This window comes from Pelecanus crispus, chromosome 3 (genome assembly GCF_030463565.1).
Source record: "Pelecanus crispus isolate bPelCri1 chromosome 3, bPelCri1.pri, whole genome shotgun sequence".
Taxonomy (NCBI): domain Eukaryota; kingdom Metazoa; phylum Chordata; class Aves; order Pelecaniformes; family Pelecanidae; genus Pelecanus; species Pelecanus crispus.
Genome location: NC_134645.1, coordinates 133133524 through 133150931, shown reverse-complemented (window position 1 = coordinate 133150931; position 17408 = coordinate 133133524). Strand labels below are relative to the sequence as shown.

The window sequence follows — 17408 nt, the reverse complement described above, 5'->3', positions numbered from 1 at the left end:
AACTAAAACCTGCATCGCCCAAGCTGCTGCTAAGTTTGTAGAAGAGACAACCAAGCCAAGTGACCCAAGAGCCAGTTAATTAAGTGACCAGAAGGCAGGTGATTACAGGAGACAGGAGATAAATCCGTCAGTTTTCCCTTACTTAAGAGCTCACAAGCCCGGGGCCACACCATAATCTCTCCTGACAGCACGGTCAGTCCCTCCACTGCTCTCCTTGCGCTTTCCTTATCTATAGCCCCAAAACTTGCAGCCTACACTTTACACCTCCGCAGCATCACTGCATCCCTCCACCTCTAACAGCCTCTCCTGTTTTTCCATTTGAGCGCAGCCAGAACAGCAGAAGCACTGGCACGGGAAGAGGCCGACATTAGTGACGGCTCAGGTAAGACGGAGGAGTCTGATCACATCTGCTCTGCCAGGAGCGAGCAAGGTGCTGCACTGTGTCACCCCAGGTGACAAAGCACTTTCCAATGAGGCGGTAACCGAGGGGCTCATGTAAACTGGGCTGAGACTTGATTTAAATGGTTGTTAGAGTGGGAGGTACTACAGGAGGAGAGCAGGAGGGAACGTGCTCAAACACGGGGAAGGGCAGTGGGATTGCTGTCTGGGGCGACTGCTGCCATCACCGCGGACTCTGCCCGGCAGAACAGCAGGAGCCAGCGCCACAGCAGCAACAGCCGTACCCTGAATTGGTTTAGTGTGGACTTGGTAATGTTAGGTTAATGGTTGGACTGGATGATCTTAAAGGTCTTTTCCAACCTAAACGATTCTATGATTCTATGACACGGCCGCCATCAGCTGTCCGACCCGAGGGGCCAGCCCACAAGGAGACACCCCGGGCCTGCACCGCTCCTGCACCGGGACTGCGACAGCCTTGACGGAACGGCTGGGCCCACGCAACACAAGCAAAGCAGCACTGGCAGGGATCTAAGTGGCCCCATCCTCTGGCCCCCAGGTACCTGTCAGCAGGGAATCATTGCTGACAACACGGCATGGCCATGGCTCCCCTGGGACTGTCACAAAGTCCAACACATTCGACTCCCTCCAGGACCTGCAAATAAACAAAAACTCTCTTGGACGAGGCTCAACAGCAGCAGCTCACGCACCCAGGGTCACCTGGATATGTCAGACAGCTCTACTAACGGAGCCACAGAGAAGGCAGAACGAGTTCTGTAGATGGGGACCACGTCCAGGGCAGGGACCTACGCGTCAGAGAGGACGAGTACAAGGTACGGCTGAGCCGGAGCAGGGCTGCTGCCCCCAACACACGCAGCTGCGCACCGGCCGTCCCTGGAGATGGGCCAGACAAGTCCCTGAGCAGGGTAACCAGGGCCCTCCTCCCCAAGAAGCAGGACACAAAGCCCTGGACGTCCCCGGTATGCACAACGCTGGGACAGCGGAGACAGAAGCTTCAGGAAACCAACCAAAGCAGAGGGAAGCGTGAGAGCATGAGATGGCTGAGCTCCCCTGGGAGCAGAGGGGTGACTGGGCTGCACGAGGAGCCATCGCAGCGTCCCCGCTGCCCAGCAAGGCTCCTTGCTCGGCAGGGTCAGAGCATGTCTGTGTGTCTGGGAGCCGAGCCGCATAAACTGGGGGAGGTTTCCTGCAAAGGGGGGTTATGAACCACAGGGACGTGCCAGGTGAAATCAGGAGCTCCACTGCATGGAGCCCACATGCACTCCTGGGAGAACCAGGCAATAGGGCTCAGTTCCATGGTCCTCGAGAGCTGTGACTGTGGGGATAGGACTGGCAGAGGTAATGGCCGCAGAGAAACCACGGCATGGCCACAGTGCCCCAACACTGGGGCCACTCCTGGGCTTTTTCTGCAGCTGCCTCTCCTCCCGTGCCTGGCTGTGGGCAGCTAGGCTCCCCTTCCTCTGCAGCCAGTTCCCAGGGGGGTCACCACAATCAGTGAATAATTCGGGTGGAAAGGGACCTCAAGAGGTCTCCAGTCCACTTTCCTGCCCAAATCAGGGTCAGCGCTGTGGTTAAGGGCTTTATGCCAGCTGGGTCTTGAAAACCTCCAAGGACGAAGACCGCACAACCTTTCTGGGCAACCTGATCCGCGACTGGACTTGCTCCGCTCCCCAGGACAGTACAAGGCAGCAGGACCCCGGTGGGCATCTCCAAAGGGTGGTCTCAGTTGCCTCTGAAGATCAGACTACGGGCAGGACTCCAAATCCCTCTCTGCACTCCCAAAAGCCCCAGATCCCTCATCCAGGCTGAAAGGATCTCAGTGCCGGAAGCGCCAAGATGGTGAAAGACTGGAGCACTGCCACTCATTGCTGCCCAAGCGTCCTCCTGCGTGCCCGTTCTCCAGCCTGCCTGCCCAACCTGCCCTCTCACCCCAGGGCACCATGGGCTCCGCACCGCCCAGCCCCACTCTGCCGGGATCCCCAGAGCCTCCGGAGCTCTCCAAGCCCGTCTGTGCCACACACAGAAAAGCCATTTCAAGCCTCCACCTCCAGTGACTTGTCTACACCCCGCTCCTGCAGCTGCCTTACCCGGACACCTTGCTCCTTCAGCCCTTGCCTCAGCACAGGGCGCGGCTGTCCCCCCACAGCTGGGCAGGGCAGGGTGCCGTGAGCGTCCCGCTCTGGCACTGCGCACACCCCCACCCCGGCAGCTGCCTGGCAGGGACCCCCGGCCCCGCCAGCGCTCCCCGCAGACGGCTGTGCCCGGGCAGGGGCAGCTGCCCCTTCCCCGCCGGCACAGGCCCCGGCCCGGCCCCTCCGCGGGCAGGCTGGGCCAGGCCAGCGCTGCCCCTCCGCTGCCGAGCAGGGCGGGGGTCGGGGCGCTGGGACGGCCAGAACGACCAGCGGGGCGGCGGGCACCGGCGCCGGTAGCGGCACACGACTCACCGAGCTCTCCCCTCGGCTCAGGGGCCTGGCGAGGCTTCCCGCGGCACTGCGGCCGCCCGCAGCGGGGCCGGGCCTGGCGGGGCAGCGGGGGAGGTCGCGGCAGCCGCCCCTGCCAGGGCACAAAGACCGTCAGCCCGCCGCCCCCTCCCCGCTCCCCGACCCCGCGGCCGCTCCCCAGGCGCCCGCCGCCCCATGCCCAGGAAGGGGCGGAGCCCCCGCTGCCCCCGCCCCGCCGGGCCGGAGGGCGCCCGGCCCCTCCCGGCGCCCGGCCCCTCCCGGCGCCCCCGCTCCCGCCCGCGGGGACCCGGCCCTGCCCGGCTCCCGCCCGCCTCTCCCGCGGCGCGGCCCGGGCCCCCCCGCCGCATGCCAGAGGCGCCGGCGCGGTGCCGGGGGGGAAGCGGGCGGCGGCGGACCCAGCGCACGCTTCCGGCTGCCCGGTTCGCTTCCGGGGCGCCGCGACCGCTTCCGGCGCTGGCCCCGCCCCCGCGGCGGCCGGAAGCGGAAGTGCCCGGTCGAGGCGGGGCGGCGGCGGCCGCCCCGGGCTGGCGGGGGCGGCTGGCGGGCCGCGGGCGGGCGGGCGGCGGGGCCGGGCCGGGGCCGGGGCCGGCCACGATGCCCCGGCGGAAGCAGAGCCACCCGCAGCCGGTGAAGGGTGAGTGCGCGGCGGGGCTGGGGCGCGGCGGCGGCGGCGGCGGCGGCCCCGCGGTGACCCGCGGCGCTCGGTGTGTTGCAGCGGACGCCGAGGACGGCCCCGAGGAGACGGCGGGAGCGGCGCTGGTGCTGCCCGGCGACCTGCTGCTGGGCCGCGGCCTGGCCTTCGAGAAGGGACCGCCAGGTGCGTGCCGCCGGGCGGGGACGCGGCCCGGCCCCGCCGGTACCGGCCCCCGCGCTCGGCCCCATCCGGCAGCCGCCCTGCCCGGGAGCGGTCCCGCCCGGTGGCCGCTCCCTCCCTGGCAGCGTTCCTCCGCCCGGATCGCCTGCCGCGGGGGGAGGCCCCGGCCCGCGGCAGCGGCCCGCGCTGGTGGTCTCCGCCCGCCTGGCACTGACCCCCCCCCGAGCGCTCCCTCCCGTTAAGGCCCCCCCGGGCACGTCGCACCCCACGGCTGGTCCGGCGCCGGCGGGGCTGGCAGGCCCCCCTGCTGTCAGCGGGCTCATCACCGGAGCCGCCCGCACCGCCCTGCCCGGGAGCCCCCCGTTCCCCGAGCGACTGGGGCAGGGCTTTGCTGCCCACCCGGCAGCCGGGGCCTCGGCCCTGCGGGGTCCTGCCCCACCGCCGCCCCTCGGCATTGCGTGGGGTGTGGGGAGCTGGGCCGGGGCTGTTTCTTCGCCAGCCTCCGCTCCCCACCACTCGCCCGCCCCGCAGACCCCCGGCCCCTTCGTGCGGCCGGCCAGCGCCTGCCCAGCTGGCGGCACGCCGGGCTCCGGGTCAGCCTGCGGCACGAGGTAGCCAGAGGAGCGAATGCTGCTCCAGCTCCATTACGATGCCTTGCCAGGACTGGTGGGAGCATCACTCGCTGCCCTCGACAGCGAGCGGTGGTGAATAATGCAGGGACAAACTCAATGGCGAGAGGAGGGGGGCACGGACCGCCCAACCCACGTGGCTCTGTCCCCTCGCTGTCTGCAAGGGCTGCGCTCTGGTCTTCATGCTCGGCAGCCGCGCTGGGCTGTGCCAGCAGCCCCTGCTCTTGTGCCGAGGTGTGGTCCCAGCTGCCGGGCAGATGAGGGTTCTGTTCTGAGGGCCGTTCTTCCTCACAGCCCGTGCGCAGAGCCCAGCGCCGGGACAAAGCCCGCTCAGCGGCTCTGCGAGCCAGGCGCTGCGAGGGCTGAAAGCTGCGCTCTGCAGCAGACCTGCCGTCAGAAATACCTTCCCGCCCGCTCTCAGATGCCGGCCCCAGCTGGGGAGCAGGCCCAGGCACCTCAGGGCCCGCTGAGGAGGTCAGGAGAGCCATCACTGGCTGCATCCTTGTCCTTGTCCTCGCCCCGTGGGCCCCACGATCCCACTTGGGCAGCACTGACGCAGCCGTGCTGGGGGGACAGTGCTCCAGGGATGCTGTGGCACTGCCGGACTGCGGGCCTGAGCTGAGGAGGCTCAGTGTGGGGCTTGAGGCGGGGTCAGGGGGTCCCCCGGCAATAGCCAGGCCCTCACAGGATGCCCCATTCTGGCGTCTGCGCTTCGGGCAGTGCTTGTGAAAGGGGACCGGAGGCCAGAGGGGCCGCCCCGTCCCACACCGTGGGAGCAGCCTCAGCCCTGCGCCTGCCTGGGGCTCTGGGAGGTGGACCCAGCTGGGCAGGCAGCAGCGAAGGGGATGGCCCGGGCCGCTTCCCGGGGCGGTGGGGATCTGTTGTGTCTCACAGGCCCCAGGTCAGGCAGAGCACGGGGACAGCTGGGCAGGCCTTGAGGCTGGTAGTGATGAGGCTTTGGCTGCATGTCACTGCCCTTCCAGCTCCAAGCACCGGCCTGGGGGCACATGTGGGGCACGGGGCCAGCCTGAGGCAGCCGCAGGGCAGTGGGCTCCGCTCCTGTCATCCCTTCCTGGGGCGCAGGCTGTGCTTCCAGGGGCTGCAGGAGGATGGGTCTGTGCCCAGCCGGGAAGCAGAAGTGCCCTCCGAGAGCCTGGCACAGACTTCCCCCCACTGCCATGGGACCGTGGCGCTGCGTGGGGCTGGGGAAGGTCTGTTCTCCTGTGTGATGGAGGGGGGCCGGTGTTGGAGCCCCATGGTGTTGGCTGCGGGAGCAGGACCGGCTGCCGTCCCTGGGGCTGGGGCAGCGGCACAGCGAGGGGGGGCCTGGAGCAAGCTTTATGGGCACCCAGCCCTCCTGCCTGGGTCAGGCTGCGCTCAACACCGTCCCACCACTGCTGCTTCCTACCAGCCGGGCCCGGCAGTGCCAGCAGGTGCCCAGCCCACCCCTGTGCCCTCCACCGCCCGCCCTTCCTGGCGCCGTGGGTCTGGCTGCGCCGCTCAGCCAGCCACAGGGCAGAGGCGACAGGGTTTCCTGAGGTGCCCAGGACAGGCCCTGCAGCAGGGTGTCGGGGCGGGTCGTGGCCGTGAGGCTCGTCACACTGCTGTGTGCAGCATGGTGGGCTCCTGGGTGCTGCTAGGGTGGGCGCAGCTGCCTGGCTCCTTCTGGCTGCGGTCCCCTCCTTGGGATGGGCCCCGCTGGGACCGGTGGCACAAGCGGAGGGGCTCTGCCTGGGCCAGCTGGGCTGACACCGTCCCATCCCCACGGTCTTCTCAGCAGACACCCTGGTGGGAAAGATCACCATCCCGGCGTACACGCTGAGCGACGACGACTGCTCCTCTGGGTACCAGCAGCTCAGTGTGGAGAGTGACCCCGAGGAGGGCGGGGAGCCGGGCCCCGCCGCGCTGCCCTGCCGCCAGTGCGGGCTGCAGCTGGCTGCCAGCCTGGGGCAGAGCTGCCTGCAGTGCGCCAGCGCCGAGGGGGGCCGCAGCCAGCGCATCGTGTACTCCTGCCAGCTCTGCCCCTTCGCCTCCCACTACTCCAGCCACCTCAAGCGCCACATGAAGACACACAACGGGGAGAAGCCGTTCGCGTGCCCGCAGTGTGCCTACGCCTCTGCCCAGCTGGTGAACCTGACCCGACACCTGCGCACGCACACAGGGGAGAAGCCCTACCGCTGCACGTGCTGCAGCTTCGCCTGCAGCAGCCTGGGCAACCTCAAGCGCCACGAGCGGGTCCACAGCCAGGACAAGCCCTTCCAGTGTGCCGCCTGCGACTATCGCTGCAACCAGAGCCGCAACCTGAAGCGGCACATGCTCAGCCACCGCCTGCCCGAAGGCGAGGGGCCACACCGGCGGGACAAGGACCCAGGTAAAAGTGAGGGGGTGCAGAGGAGAGCTGCCATGGGGAAGCCCCACGGCACAGCCCTGGGGCTGGGGAAGGGGCGAGGCGCATGTCCTGCCATCGATCGGTGCCAGGCCTGGCGCCACGTGCCACCAGCCTCAGCCGGGGCACCGTCGCGCCCGGGGCTCCTCGTGGAGCCGAGCCCTGCCCGCGCTGTGCTGCCCTGCTCACCGCCCTGCTTGTTTTTGTCCCACAGAGCCGCTGCTGCCGGAGCTGAGCCTGCACGTGGGCAGCGGCAGCGGCCCCTTCCTGCCCGGCTGTGCTCGGCTGCGGGGCGAGGAGGCGGCCGCGCTGCCCGAGCTGCTCTTCCCCTTCACGTGCCGCATGTGCGGGCTGGTGCTGGACGACGGGTTCGCGCAGGATGAGGGCCTGGCTGAGCAGGTCTGCGGGCGCTGCAGCCTGGCAGTGCTGGGCACCGAGCCGGGCGCCAGTCCCCGCAAGGGCACCGGGGACAAAGGCTTTGCCTGCAGCCTCTGCCCCTTCGTCACCCACTACCCCAACCACTTGGCGCGGCACATGAAGACGCACAGCGGGGAGAAGCCGTTTGCCTGCCCGCTCTGCCCCTACGCCTCCGCCCACCTCGACAACCTGAAGCGGCACCAGCGAGTGCACACGGGCGAGAAGCCCTACAAGTGCCAGCTCTGCGACTACGCCTGCGGCAACCTGGCCAACCTCAAGCGTCACGGGCGCATCCACTCGGGTGACAAGCCCTTCCAGTGCAGCCTCTGCAGCTACAGCTGCAACCAGAGCATGAACCTGAAGCGGCACATGCTGCGGCACACGGGCGAGAAGCCCTTCCAGTGCCGGGACTGCCCCTACACCACTGGCCACTGGGACAACTACAAGCGCCACCAGAAGATCCATGGCCACACGGCTGAGAGCTGGGTCAACCCGCGCAATGCCAAAGCCCTCCTGGCCCCTCCAGCCGTGGGCACGGCGCTGCCCTGAGACAGCACTTAGCCCGGTCGCGGGGGCTCGGCCCTGCATCGGGCCCGGGATGCCTCAGCCCTGGGGCACCCCGGCCGCTTGCCGGCTGTGGCCCCTGCCCTCCCTGGGGGAGGGACGGGCAGCAGACTCCACGGGGGCTCAGGGCTGCCTTACGCAGGGCCCGCATGCGCGCCGGGGTCTCCAGCACCCCTATCCTGCCGGGGCAGGGCAAAGCCACAACCAGCAGCTCGGGTGCCTGCCCCAGCAGCAGCGGTGCCATGCCCCCAGGCACCCCCGAGGGCAGTTCCTGCCTGTTCCTGCCTGTCGGAGCCTTCCTCTGCCAGAGTTTGGGGAAAAGGGGGGAGGGGGAAACAGGACTGGTTCCGTGGCTGTTGCCATGCCGGTCAGTGTAATTTATATTGTGTATAAAAGCATTAAACGGTCATTTTTGTTATCTGCTCTTCTCCCTGGGGGCTTTGTTCCACTTCAGGAGAGGAGAGCGTGGGGAGGGGAGGGACAGCAGCCACCCCCGCAACAGACAGCCCAGTACCAATCGGGATCCATTTTAATCATCATTGCAGTGTGTAAACATCGGTTACTGTCCATTAATGCTCTGGTTGGTCTGAGCAGCAGCAGATAATGTAGTTATAAGCCTAGATTATGCTGGAGTCTATGAGCGGGTTAGAGAGGGGGGCTCTGCGCAGAGCCCCTCCCGGAGACAGTTTACTGTAGTCTGTCTCAGAGCAGAAACCTAAACGCTAATTTGGCATTATGGAGCCTCACAAGGGCTGCTCGCTGCCGCCAAGACGCCGCCCCAGCCGCCCGGGGCAGCTGCCCTCCTGCGCAGCCGGGCGCTTGGGCCAGGCCTTCCCGGCTGGGTAAGGGGCAGCTCTGCCCCCCGCGCTGGGCCAGGCTCCGCGACGCTGCTCCAAGGGCTCGGCCCGGGCACGCTGCTCGGCTCGGGCTGGTGCCGCTCCGGGAACGAGCCCTCTCCCAGCTGGAGCCAGCAGCAGGAGGAGTTCAGCTGCCCCCACCCCGAAGGCAATGGTGGGCTGGGGGCGAGCTCCCCAGCCCAGGGGAGCAGGGGAAGGTGGATGTAGCAGGTGAGAGGCACGTTGATTGCAACCTGTCTGCAGGTCGTACATTCCTCAGCGAAGGCCCTGGGACCGGTGCTGTCCTAGGAAGGGGGGGGCACTACAGATCTTCATCCCCAATGCCCTCAAAGGCGTAATTGCCGTGGAAGTCGTTAGCGCCCACGTTGTTAGCAGAGCTGGAGTGGCTGATCCCTCGCAGGCTGACAGAGGTGAGCTTGCTCTGTGGAGAGGGGAGACATTAGGGAGGACCCCCACTCCCCCCGGCTCAGTCGGAGGGTAACGGTGTCGGTGCACAACTCACCGAGAGTTTGGCCATCGGCTCCCGGGAGGCGTCGGGCGAGTCCTGTGGGGACAGCACCGTCAGGCAGCGCCGAGGTGGTGGGACGTGCCCACCCTTCCCACCACCTGCCATCCCCCTGCCCTCGGCCACCGCTCGCCCTCCCGGGACGAGGCCAGGCCACCATCCCTGCCCTCCCCCAGGGAGTCCAGCTCCCGGTGTGGGTCCAGGACCCCTTTCTCTTCCCAGGGCTATGGGAGCGGGGCACCGCAGCCCTGCTGTCCTCAGGGCTTGCCCCGGCCCTCCCCGCTGCCAGCCCTGCCAAGGGGACAGTGGCACCTCTGGGGCTCTGGTACCCGACATGCAGTGAGACCCGTGGTCATGCTTGTCTCCCCTACCAGGGCCGCAGGGTCCCACTCACCAGCAGCGGGGGCGATTTCACAGCTTGCTGGCTGTCCGAGCGCCGCAGGGCCCCGTTCACCCGCCGGCGAAACATCTGCAGGGGAGGAGCTCAGCTCAGCAGCAGGGTCCCCACGGGCAGCTCCAGAGGTTAAGATGGCCCCTGGGGATCCTTCAGCTGGCCCCATCCTGAGGAGAGCAAGCAGGGCCCAGCCTAGACCCCGGGGAGTCACAGGGGCAGGATGGGATCCCACCCCGGAGGCAACGTCCAGCCCCAACCCTCACCTTGCGGATGCTGCCTCCAGACTTTTTCACCATCAGCTCGTCCACCATGGACTGCAGACAGATGCTCAGCATGATGGCCTGCAAGGGAGGGGTGTCACGAGGCTCCACGCGCGCCGCGGCCTTCCCGACCCACCACACCGAGCCCAGACCGCCGCCTCACCCCTGTCCTCGTGCACCACTGGCCTGGTGTGCCCGCAGCCCTACCTGTGGACTGGTGATGGTGACCCACTGCAGCCGGTCCTTGCTCATTAGATACTCGAAAGCCAGCTCCAGCTTCACCTCGGACTTCCCCGGGCTGCTCCCCGAGGGACCATTGCTCATGGGCACCTGCAAGGGCACACGCTGAGGCTGGGAGCCTCCAGAGGGAAAGCGGCAGCTTCCCAGGGCCCTGTGCTGACAGGGCAGCCCCCAGCCAGGCGCTGGACACCCCGCCCAGCTCCCCCTGCCCTTCCACCACCGTCAGGTCTCCTCGCAGCAGCGGCCCCCTCAAATGTCCTCACACCGATGACCCCCTCAGCCCCAAAGCACGACTCGGACCCTCCCCAGGCCAGCTGGGCTGGAAGCAGGCAACACAGCCAGCCCTTTTCCTGGGGAGAGCTGCCAGAGCAGCCCGGCACAGCCAGGTCCCACCGGACCCACAGACCGCACGCTCCCTGCTCCCCAGGGCCCCGCAGGCAAGGGGCACTCACCGAGGACGTGACCCGCCAGCACCGCATGCGCGTGACCTTGAAGCTGCCTTCCTTGATCTGCTCGTTCGGCAGCCGCACCTGGAAGTTGAGCTCGTTGTTGCCAGCGCTGACGACGACGTGGCACCCCTTCTCAGGGAAGTCAGTGACGCAGGGGTCGAACTTGAGATAGCCATAGTACTTCAGGGTCTGCGCCAGGCGGATGAACTGTGGGCAGGGCCAGAGAAGCTCAGCGCAGGGCAGCCGCCCGCCCGCCCGCCGCACCTCCCAGGCCAGGAACAGGCAACGAACTGGGCACCACGCGTTCGCATGGGAGTGGTGCCAGTCCAGTGCTGGGACTGCTCCAGTCACAGCATCGTGCCCTCCCCTACCTCCTTCTTGGAGACTTTTTCCTGCAGGGACTTCAGCTGCCGGTGCTGTTCCTTGTTGACAAGGATCCACCCATGCTCAATGTCCGACACCGTCTACCGAGAAGCAGAGGCTGGTGAGCAGCTGGGCCCAGAGCCACCCGAGACCCCGCACAGCCGCAGCCGAGGGGTGCGGTGCCCCTCCTTGCCCGGCTGGGCCGCACCGATCCTCACCTGCGCATACAGCAAGTTCAACCCCACACGATGCTCCATTACATCGTCGTCGTAGGAGGAGTCCCAGTAGCTAGAAGGGAACCATGTGGGTCAACCTGTTCCCCAGCTCCTAACAGCCATGGGGAGAAAAACACCCCCCAACAGTGGGACAAGGTGCGGGGCTGGCTCTCTGGCCAGCTCCCCCGGTAGCCATCAGTTGCCATGCCCCGCTCCCCCTCTCCCAGCGGCAGGAAGGGCCACGTCTGGGAAAGCAGAAACAAGGGCCAAGCCCAGCAGGGCAGCCCAGCCCCCAGTGTCACGGCCAGGGACGCCCAGGTGTGTTCCTGGGGGCCAGAGCAGCCGTGGCAGGAGGAGAGGGGTCCCCCTGCAGAGCAGGGAGCCCCGCACACCACCCCAGCGCTCCAGCAGTCGCTGCCCCTCCGGCCCTGCCGCTCACCTCTTGCGCAGGATGATCCTGAACTCGGGGTCGTGCAGGCTGGTGACGGACACATAGGGCAGCTCAAATTCCTGCAGCTTCCGCACGACTGCAGGGAAACAGCAGCTCAGCAGCGGCTGAGGGCAGCGGGAGCCCACCGGACCCCCCGCCAGCCAGGGCACCCCGGGGACCCCCGCCGCATCTCCCCCACCCAGGGCAGGGCCGTCTGGCCCAAGCACCCAGCCCTGGCTCTGGGGCAGGGCACGGGGCAGACACCCCACCGCAGCCCTCGCGGGGCTCCGGCGTGCTCTACTCACAGGAGAAAGCTCCGTCCTTGGTCTCTCTCACTAAGAAGAGGCTGAAGTAGCCGACCAGGTCATCTGGCAGATCCAGCTTGGAGGCCACAGCCTGGGAGCGAGAGCAGGAAGTCACCACTTCCCGCAGAGTGGCAGCGCTTCTACGTCCGTACCCGGCGGCAGGATCCCGCCCGCGCGCATTCTGCGCCTCCCAACAGCAGGAAGGCAGCACCTCTGCTGCGCTGGGGGCCAGGGCAGGGGCACAAGCGGGGCCCGGGGGATCACTGCCACCATGGAACAGCCAGGGCCCTCCCGACATCAGTCTGGGCACAGAGAGGGGCACGAGCACATCGGCACACCCTTTCCAGCTCCACTGCCCTTCGGCCCCCCGGGACAACCCCGCTCTGGGGTAGGGATGGGGCAGGGAGGGCCAGGGGGCTGCCAGGCTGAGGGGACTCCTGCATGCATGGGACAACACAGAACTCGAGACCCCCCCTGCAGCCCTGCGCCCAGCTCTGGGCCCTCAGCACAAGGACATGGAGCTGCTGGAGCGGGTCTGGAGGAGGCCACAGAAATGCCCCGAGGGCCGGAGCCCCTCTGCTGCGGGGCCAGGCTGGGGGAGCTGGGGGTGCTCAGCCTGGAGAGGAGGGGGCTGCGGGGAGACCTGAGTGCGGCCTTGGGCCGATAGGAAGGATGGAGAGAATCTTTTTAGCAAGGCCTGTTGTGACAGGACAGGGAATAATGGATTTAAACTACAGAAGAATAGATTTAGACTGGATATAAGGAAGAAATTGTTTATGCTGAGGGTGGTGAGGCACTGGCACAGGTTGCCCAGAGCGGTGGGAGATGCCCCATCCCTGGAAACATCCCAGGCCGGGCTGGACGGGGCTCTGAGCACCCTGCTCTGGTTGAAGCTGTCCCTGCTCACTGCAGGGGTTGGGCTGGGTGGGCTCTAAGGGTCCCTTCCCACCCAAACCACTCCATGATTCTATGATTCTAACTCAGCAGGAAGAAACTCCTGCACGCATGGGAAACCACAGAACTCAGCAGGAGGGGCTGGTCCTGCCCAGCAAAAGAGCTTTGGCACCTCAAGGACATCCTCTGTCTGGTCCGAGGTAAGGATGGTGACCTTGACCTTCTGGCCATTGGAGAGCAGCACCTCCAGCACCACCTCCTCTGTGGGTATCTGCTGCGTCTCCTGGAGGGAGAAATAGGATTGGCACGCCAGCCCCTCCACCGCCGACCGCCCTCGCGCTGCTCAGACTGCCCCGCAGTCCGAGGGCCCCGGCACGCACCGGCCAGCCCCGGCGGTCGGCACTCACCCCCGCGCAGGCTGCCCCAGCAGCCCGCCACATCCAGCGGCTCCTGCCCCCTCACCTGCTGGGCCTTGCGCAGGAAGCTGTTGAAGGTCTCGCTGCCTCCCAGCGTCGGGTCCTGCCGCACTGGGGGTGGAGGGTGAGCACGGAGCCAGGCGTTAGGCGGGAAGGGGCAGGGACCCACGCCAGCGCCCATCCGCTCCGCGGCCCCTCAGTTTGCACCCTGGCTAAGCGTGTGCTGCACGTAGGGCAGCCGCAGACACCCCACAGGTGGAGGCACCAGCAGGTCTCCACCTCTGCCAGTGCAGGGAAGGGGAAGGGGCTGGGACGGAGGAGCTGACATGCACAAGGCCAGTTAATACCAGACCAAGACTAGGAGTATCAAGGCGGGCTGCAGCGGAGCAGCGTGGGGAGGAAGATGCAGGCAGCGCCCCGGTGCCCTGAGCGACCGCGTTGGGGGCAGCTGGCCCTGAGCCGCAGCACAGGGCAGACCCAGCTTACCAGCCTGCATGTATTTCTCCAGCTGTTCCCGTCGTTGCTCTACCTCTGCCGGGGGTGAGCGTGAAGATCTTCTTCGGGGGAAAGGCTGGGACCACGTTAGCGCCATACTCTTTCCTTAACTGGGAAGAGAGCAGAGTGCTGCGAGAGCCTCCAGGAAGGAGGTGGCTGCTCTAACCCCCCACCCGGCTGATTTCCAGGGCCCTGGCAAGGGGCGTGGAGAGCTCGCCCGCGTTCCTCATCCGAACAGGCAGCCAGCAGTTTGCAAGAACCCAGTCAAGATGTCACAGAGCAGAAGAGGAGCCCTGCATCCGATGCCAGGGAACAGCAAATGACACCCTGGCCGGCCCTGCAGGCAGCCCTGGGCAGCACACACCTGCCCGCAGCCAGCGCAGTGCCCGACGCTCCGGCAGCGTGCGGTGCCTTCCTGCAGCACCCGCCAGCAGCACAGCGGGCACCGCAGCCCTGCCTGGCGGGAGGGGGCCCGGTCGGCAGCAGCTCCCACCGCCCCTGGGGACAGCTCCCTACCTGCTCGTGCAGCCCCAGGAGCTGGCTGTAACGCACTCGGCAGTGCAGCACCCCGTTCACGTGGATGTTGTAGGCCTGCGGGGAGAGACGCCAGTCAGATCCCAGCACCTGCCGGATGGAGGGGCCCCGGGGCCTGCCCAGCTCGGGGCACACGGGCCACCCCAGGGAGAAGCCCCTGCAGGACCCACCCCCGCTGCAGCCCAGGAAGAGGTGATGCTCCCGAGGGGCAGATGGGGCACCCCCAGCCCTCCCCTCCTGTCAGCAGAGCTCAGCCCCTGCCCCAGGAAGCGCCAGCACCCACCGGGCACCCTCGCGTGCCCCGGGAGCTGGGTTTGCCTTGCAGGCACTGGCCCCAGCCCCGAGGCATCAATCCCAGCAGCATGCCGCCCGCCGCTGGACCCCCTCCAGCCGCTGCCCCAGAGCACACAGCTCCACAGCGCTTCCCTTGCGGGGCCAGGGCCCTCTCCAGCTCTCGGGGGAAGTGTCCCCAGCAGCCTGGAGAGGGGCAGGGCCCACACGCCCCGAGGCTGCCCGTGGGTGCCAATGCATGCAACAAGCAGCCCCAGGCAGGCACAGCCATGGCCCCTAGCACAACCAGTACCAGGAGGGGCTGCTGTCAGCAGTCAAGGGCTACGCATTAGCAAGCAAGGATGGATCAAACACCCAGGACTTGCACAGGTAAGTACAGTAACAGCACTGAAAGGTTTCTGTGTGCTGCTCCTCTGAAGATGCACCAGCCTCGGTGCAGATCTGCAGCCCAGTGGGTATGGTCAAAACTGCTCAGGAAGTACAAGCACATCCAAGGGATGCGTCCGATGGACACCCGGAAGGCATAACCCTGCAGCTGCCCAGCCACGGGGAGAGCACGGAGCCACGCTGCAGCCCCGTGGACATGGGTATCCTCAAGTCAGAGGGCAAGGACGCCCCTCCCCACAGCAAGAGGAGGTGGCAGCCAGCGGCTGCTCTCCCTTCTGCAGGGCCCACAACACACTTGGAGGAGCAAGAACAGCGATGCAGCAGCAAGCAGTGACCCGGGCTGTGCTCAGGCCAGTGGAGCAGGAGCCTGGCATCCAGCCGCAGAGAGCTGCATGGCCGGAACATCACTACCGCCAAAGGCTGCGGGCCTGGGCTCGCTCCGTCGCCTCCTGGGGTGCACAGCCACAGCCAGCCCTCACCACAGGGAAGGGTATTCCTGCCCTGTGTGCTGCCCGCCCTGGAGCCACCACAACACATCCCAGCACTACTGGGGCACCGATTGCTTGAAAATGTAAGGGTTGCTGCAGCAAGCCCAGCAGGACGTGCCCCCACCCCGTGCCCCCCAGGCCAGGGGAGAGGCTGGAACCCCTCTGGGACAGTTTCACCCCAACAGGCACCAGCCCAGGTGGGGCTCGCCTGCCCCACAGCTCGGGGGGAGCCCTACAGAGACAGGGAGGCGACTGCTCCTGCTGCAGAGGATCCCACTATTATGGAAGTTACGCATGCTAGTGCTGTTTCAACTAACTTCTACACCACCACGGAGCTGGTCCCTGGCTGCCGGCCCCCTGCCCTGTACCCCCACCCTGGCTCTGCTCCCCGATGCTGCCATAGGCAGAGCTTGGCTACGGCTGCACAGGGCCCGGCGACTCCACACCCCAACTCCCGGGCACCTCGCCGCAGGCAGCATCCTCCCAGGGGACAGCACTGTCCCCTCTGTGCCGGAGCAGGTCCTGCCATCCCCAGAACGCTGTTTGGGAGGGCGGGAGGACCGCACCGCAGGGGCTGGAGACGTGCCTCTGGCCGGCGGCTGCAGCCCAGGCAAGTACCTCCCATGGCTGTTTTTGCTCACTGGAAGCCCCAAAGCGTCCTCCTGCCCCAAAAGCTGGGGCTGCCCAAGGTCAGGGGAAGCACCTCTCCAGGCCCTGCACATCCTGGATCCCACACTGGCCTCTCACACCGGCTTCCCACACCGGCTTCCAAGCCAAAGGCAACAGCCCCGTTGCTCAGGGTCCCCGTGGAGACCACGACGGATGCTGGGAGGCCCGGGCAGCACTCACGCCTGCCCAGCGCCAGCACGGGCAGGGCTCCCCATGGGGTCACCGGCTCCGGCCCAGACCCAGGGCTGCAAGCGAGCTCTCCTCTGACGCTGGGGACAAGGTCTCCCCCCGCCCAAGGAGCCATCGCGGCACCTGAGGGCGAAGTGCAGAGGGAGGCGCAGGGCCGAACGCGCCTCGGGCGCTTACTCCTCCAGCCCTTGTGCGACTGCACGGCCCCGGCCCGTGGATCACCAGGTCCCTTCGCAGCCCTTCCCGCAGGTCACGACTGCCACCCGTGCCCCTGATTGCACCGCCTCGCGCTTCCCACAGGACCAGGGAGCTCCCGCAGAGAGGGATCTCGGCAAAGCGGGCAGGCGAGGGGGTCTCCACGGCAGCAGGCGCGGAGGAGCGGGCTGCCCGGAGCACGGAGCTTCCTGCAGAGCCGGAGCCGAAGGGGCCGCGGAGCGCAGAGCCGCCTGCCCGCACCCCGAGCCGGGCGCAGCGGGGAGCGCAGGCCTGGCCCCAGCCCCTGCGGCCGCACCGCCACCTCCCCGCAGCGAGACCCGGCTCTGCCGGCACCGCTGCCCACGCCGGCCCCGCTGGGGAGGGGGCTCCGGGGGAGCCGCAGCGGCCGCCCCGGGGACCCCGCTCCCGGAGGAGCTGCCAAGGCGGATGGCGGTCACGGCGCGCCGAGCAAAACAGGAAGCCCGGAGGGATGGAGGGGCTGGCAGGCCGGGATGAGCCAGCCCCGGGGTTGGGATGGGGCCGCTGCCCGCTGCCCCCCGCCCCCTGCCCCTGCCCCCCGCCCCCGCCCGCTGCCCCATGCCCCTGCCCCTGCCCCCCGCCCCCGCCCCGCCCCGGGCCCGGCGCAGGGCAGGGTCCAGGCGCCCTCCGCAGCGGGGCCGCACGGCAGGGACCGCCCGAGCCCGGCCCGACTCCCCCCAGCCCGGCAACGGGGGGACGGCGGGGACCGGACCGGGGCTGCCCGCATCGCCCGGCCCCGCCGGCCGGGCCCGGCCCGCCCAGGCCTCCCGCTACCGCCGCCGGGACTGCGGCCCCGCAGGGCCCCGGCGGGCGGGCGGGCGGGCGGGGCGGGGGGCAGCGCCCGCCCCGGGACGGCGGACCCGCACCCGCACCCGGCCCCGCCGGGCGCTGCCGCCGCGGGACCCGCCGGAACCGGGCCGCGGCCGCGCTGCGCCCCGCGGGACGGGACGGGACGGGACGGGACGGGACGGGACAGCTCCGCTCCGCTCACCACGTAGGCGGCGCCGCCGTCGCCGGCCCGGGTCTCGGTCTCGGGGATGGAGAAGTGCATGGCGGGGCCGGTACCGGGGCCGGGCCGGGCCGGGTCGCGCGCCCCCGCTACCT

General features: G+C 68.2%; 2 protein-coding genes across 2 annotated transcripts; one reads left to right on the top strand and one right to left on the bottom strand.

The window, feature by feature from the left end:
* Positions 1 to 3473: 3473 nt before the first annotated feature.
* ZNF513 (zinc finger protein 513) lies at positions 3474 to 7674 on the top strand. The gene is made up of 3 exons (XM_075708103.1): positions 3474 to 3696; positions 6100 to 6693; positions 6923 to 7674. The coding sequence occupies exons 1-3, from the start codon at positions 3474 to 3476 to the stop codon at positions 7672 to 7674; spliced, it is 1569 nt and encodes a 522-aa protein (XP_075564218.1).
* A 938-nt stretch (positions 7675 to 8612) lies between these two features.
* On the bottom strand, positions 8613 to 17355 carry SNX17 (sorting nexin 17). Its single transcript, XM_075707538.1, is given in 16 exon segments — positions 8613 to 8967; positions 9049 to 9090; positions 9446 to 9520; positions 9709 to 9786; positions 9913 to 10035; positions 10398 to 10601; positions 10766 to 10858; positions 10976 to 11045; positions 11412 to 11499; positions 11708 to 11798; positions 12774 to 12884; positions 13064 to 13128; positions 13504 to 13555; positions 13557 to 13622; positions 14029 to 14103; positions 17296 to 17355. Coding segments are annotated over 16 exon segments (1413 nt in total). The 3' UTR covers positions 8613 to 8847.
* Positions 17356 to 17408: the final 53 nt, after the last annotated feature.

Bases quoted from the DNA above. Each gene is read 5' to 3' on its own strand.
- ZNF513 (XM_075708103.1), top strand. From the start codon at position 3,474: ATGCCCCGGCGGAAGCAGAGCCACCCGCAGCCGGTGAAGGGTGAGTGC. The intron at 3,697-6,099 runs GTGCGTGCCGCC...CGGTCTTCTCAG, and splicing joins CTTCGAGAAGGGACCGCCAG to CAGACACCCTGGTGGGAAAG. The intron at 6,694-6,922 runs GTAAAAGTGAGG...TTTGTCCCACAG, and splicing joins CCGGCGGGACAAGGACCCAG to AGCCGCTGCTGCCGGAGCTG.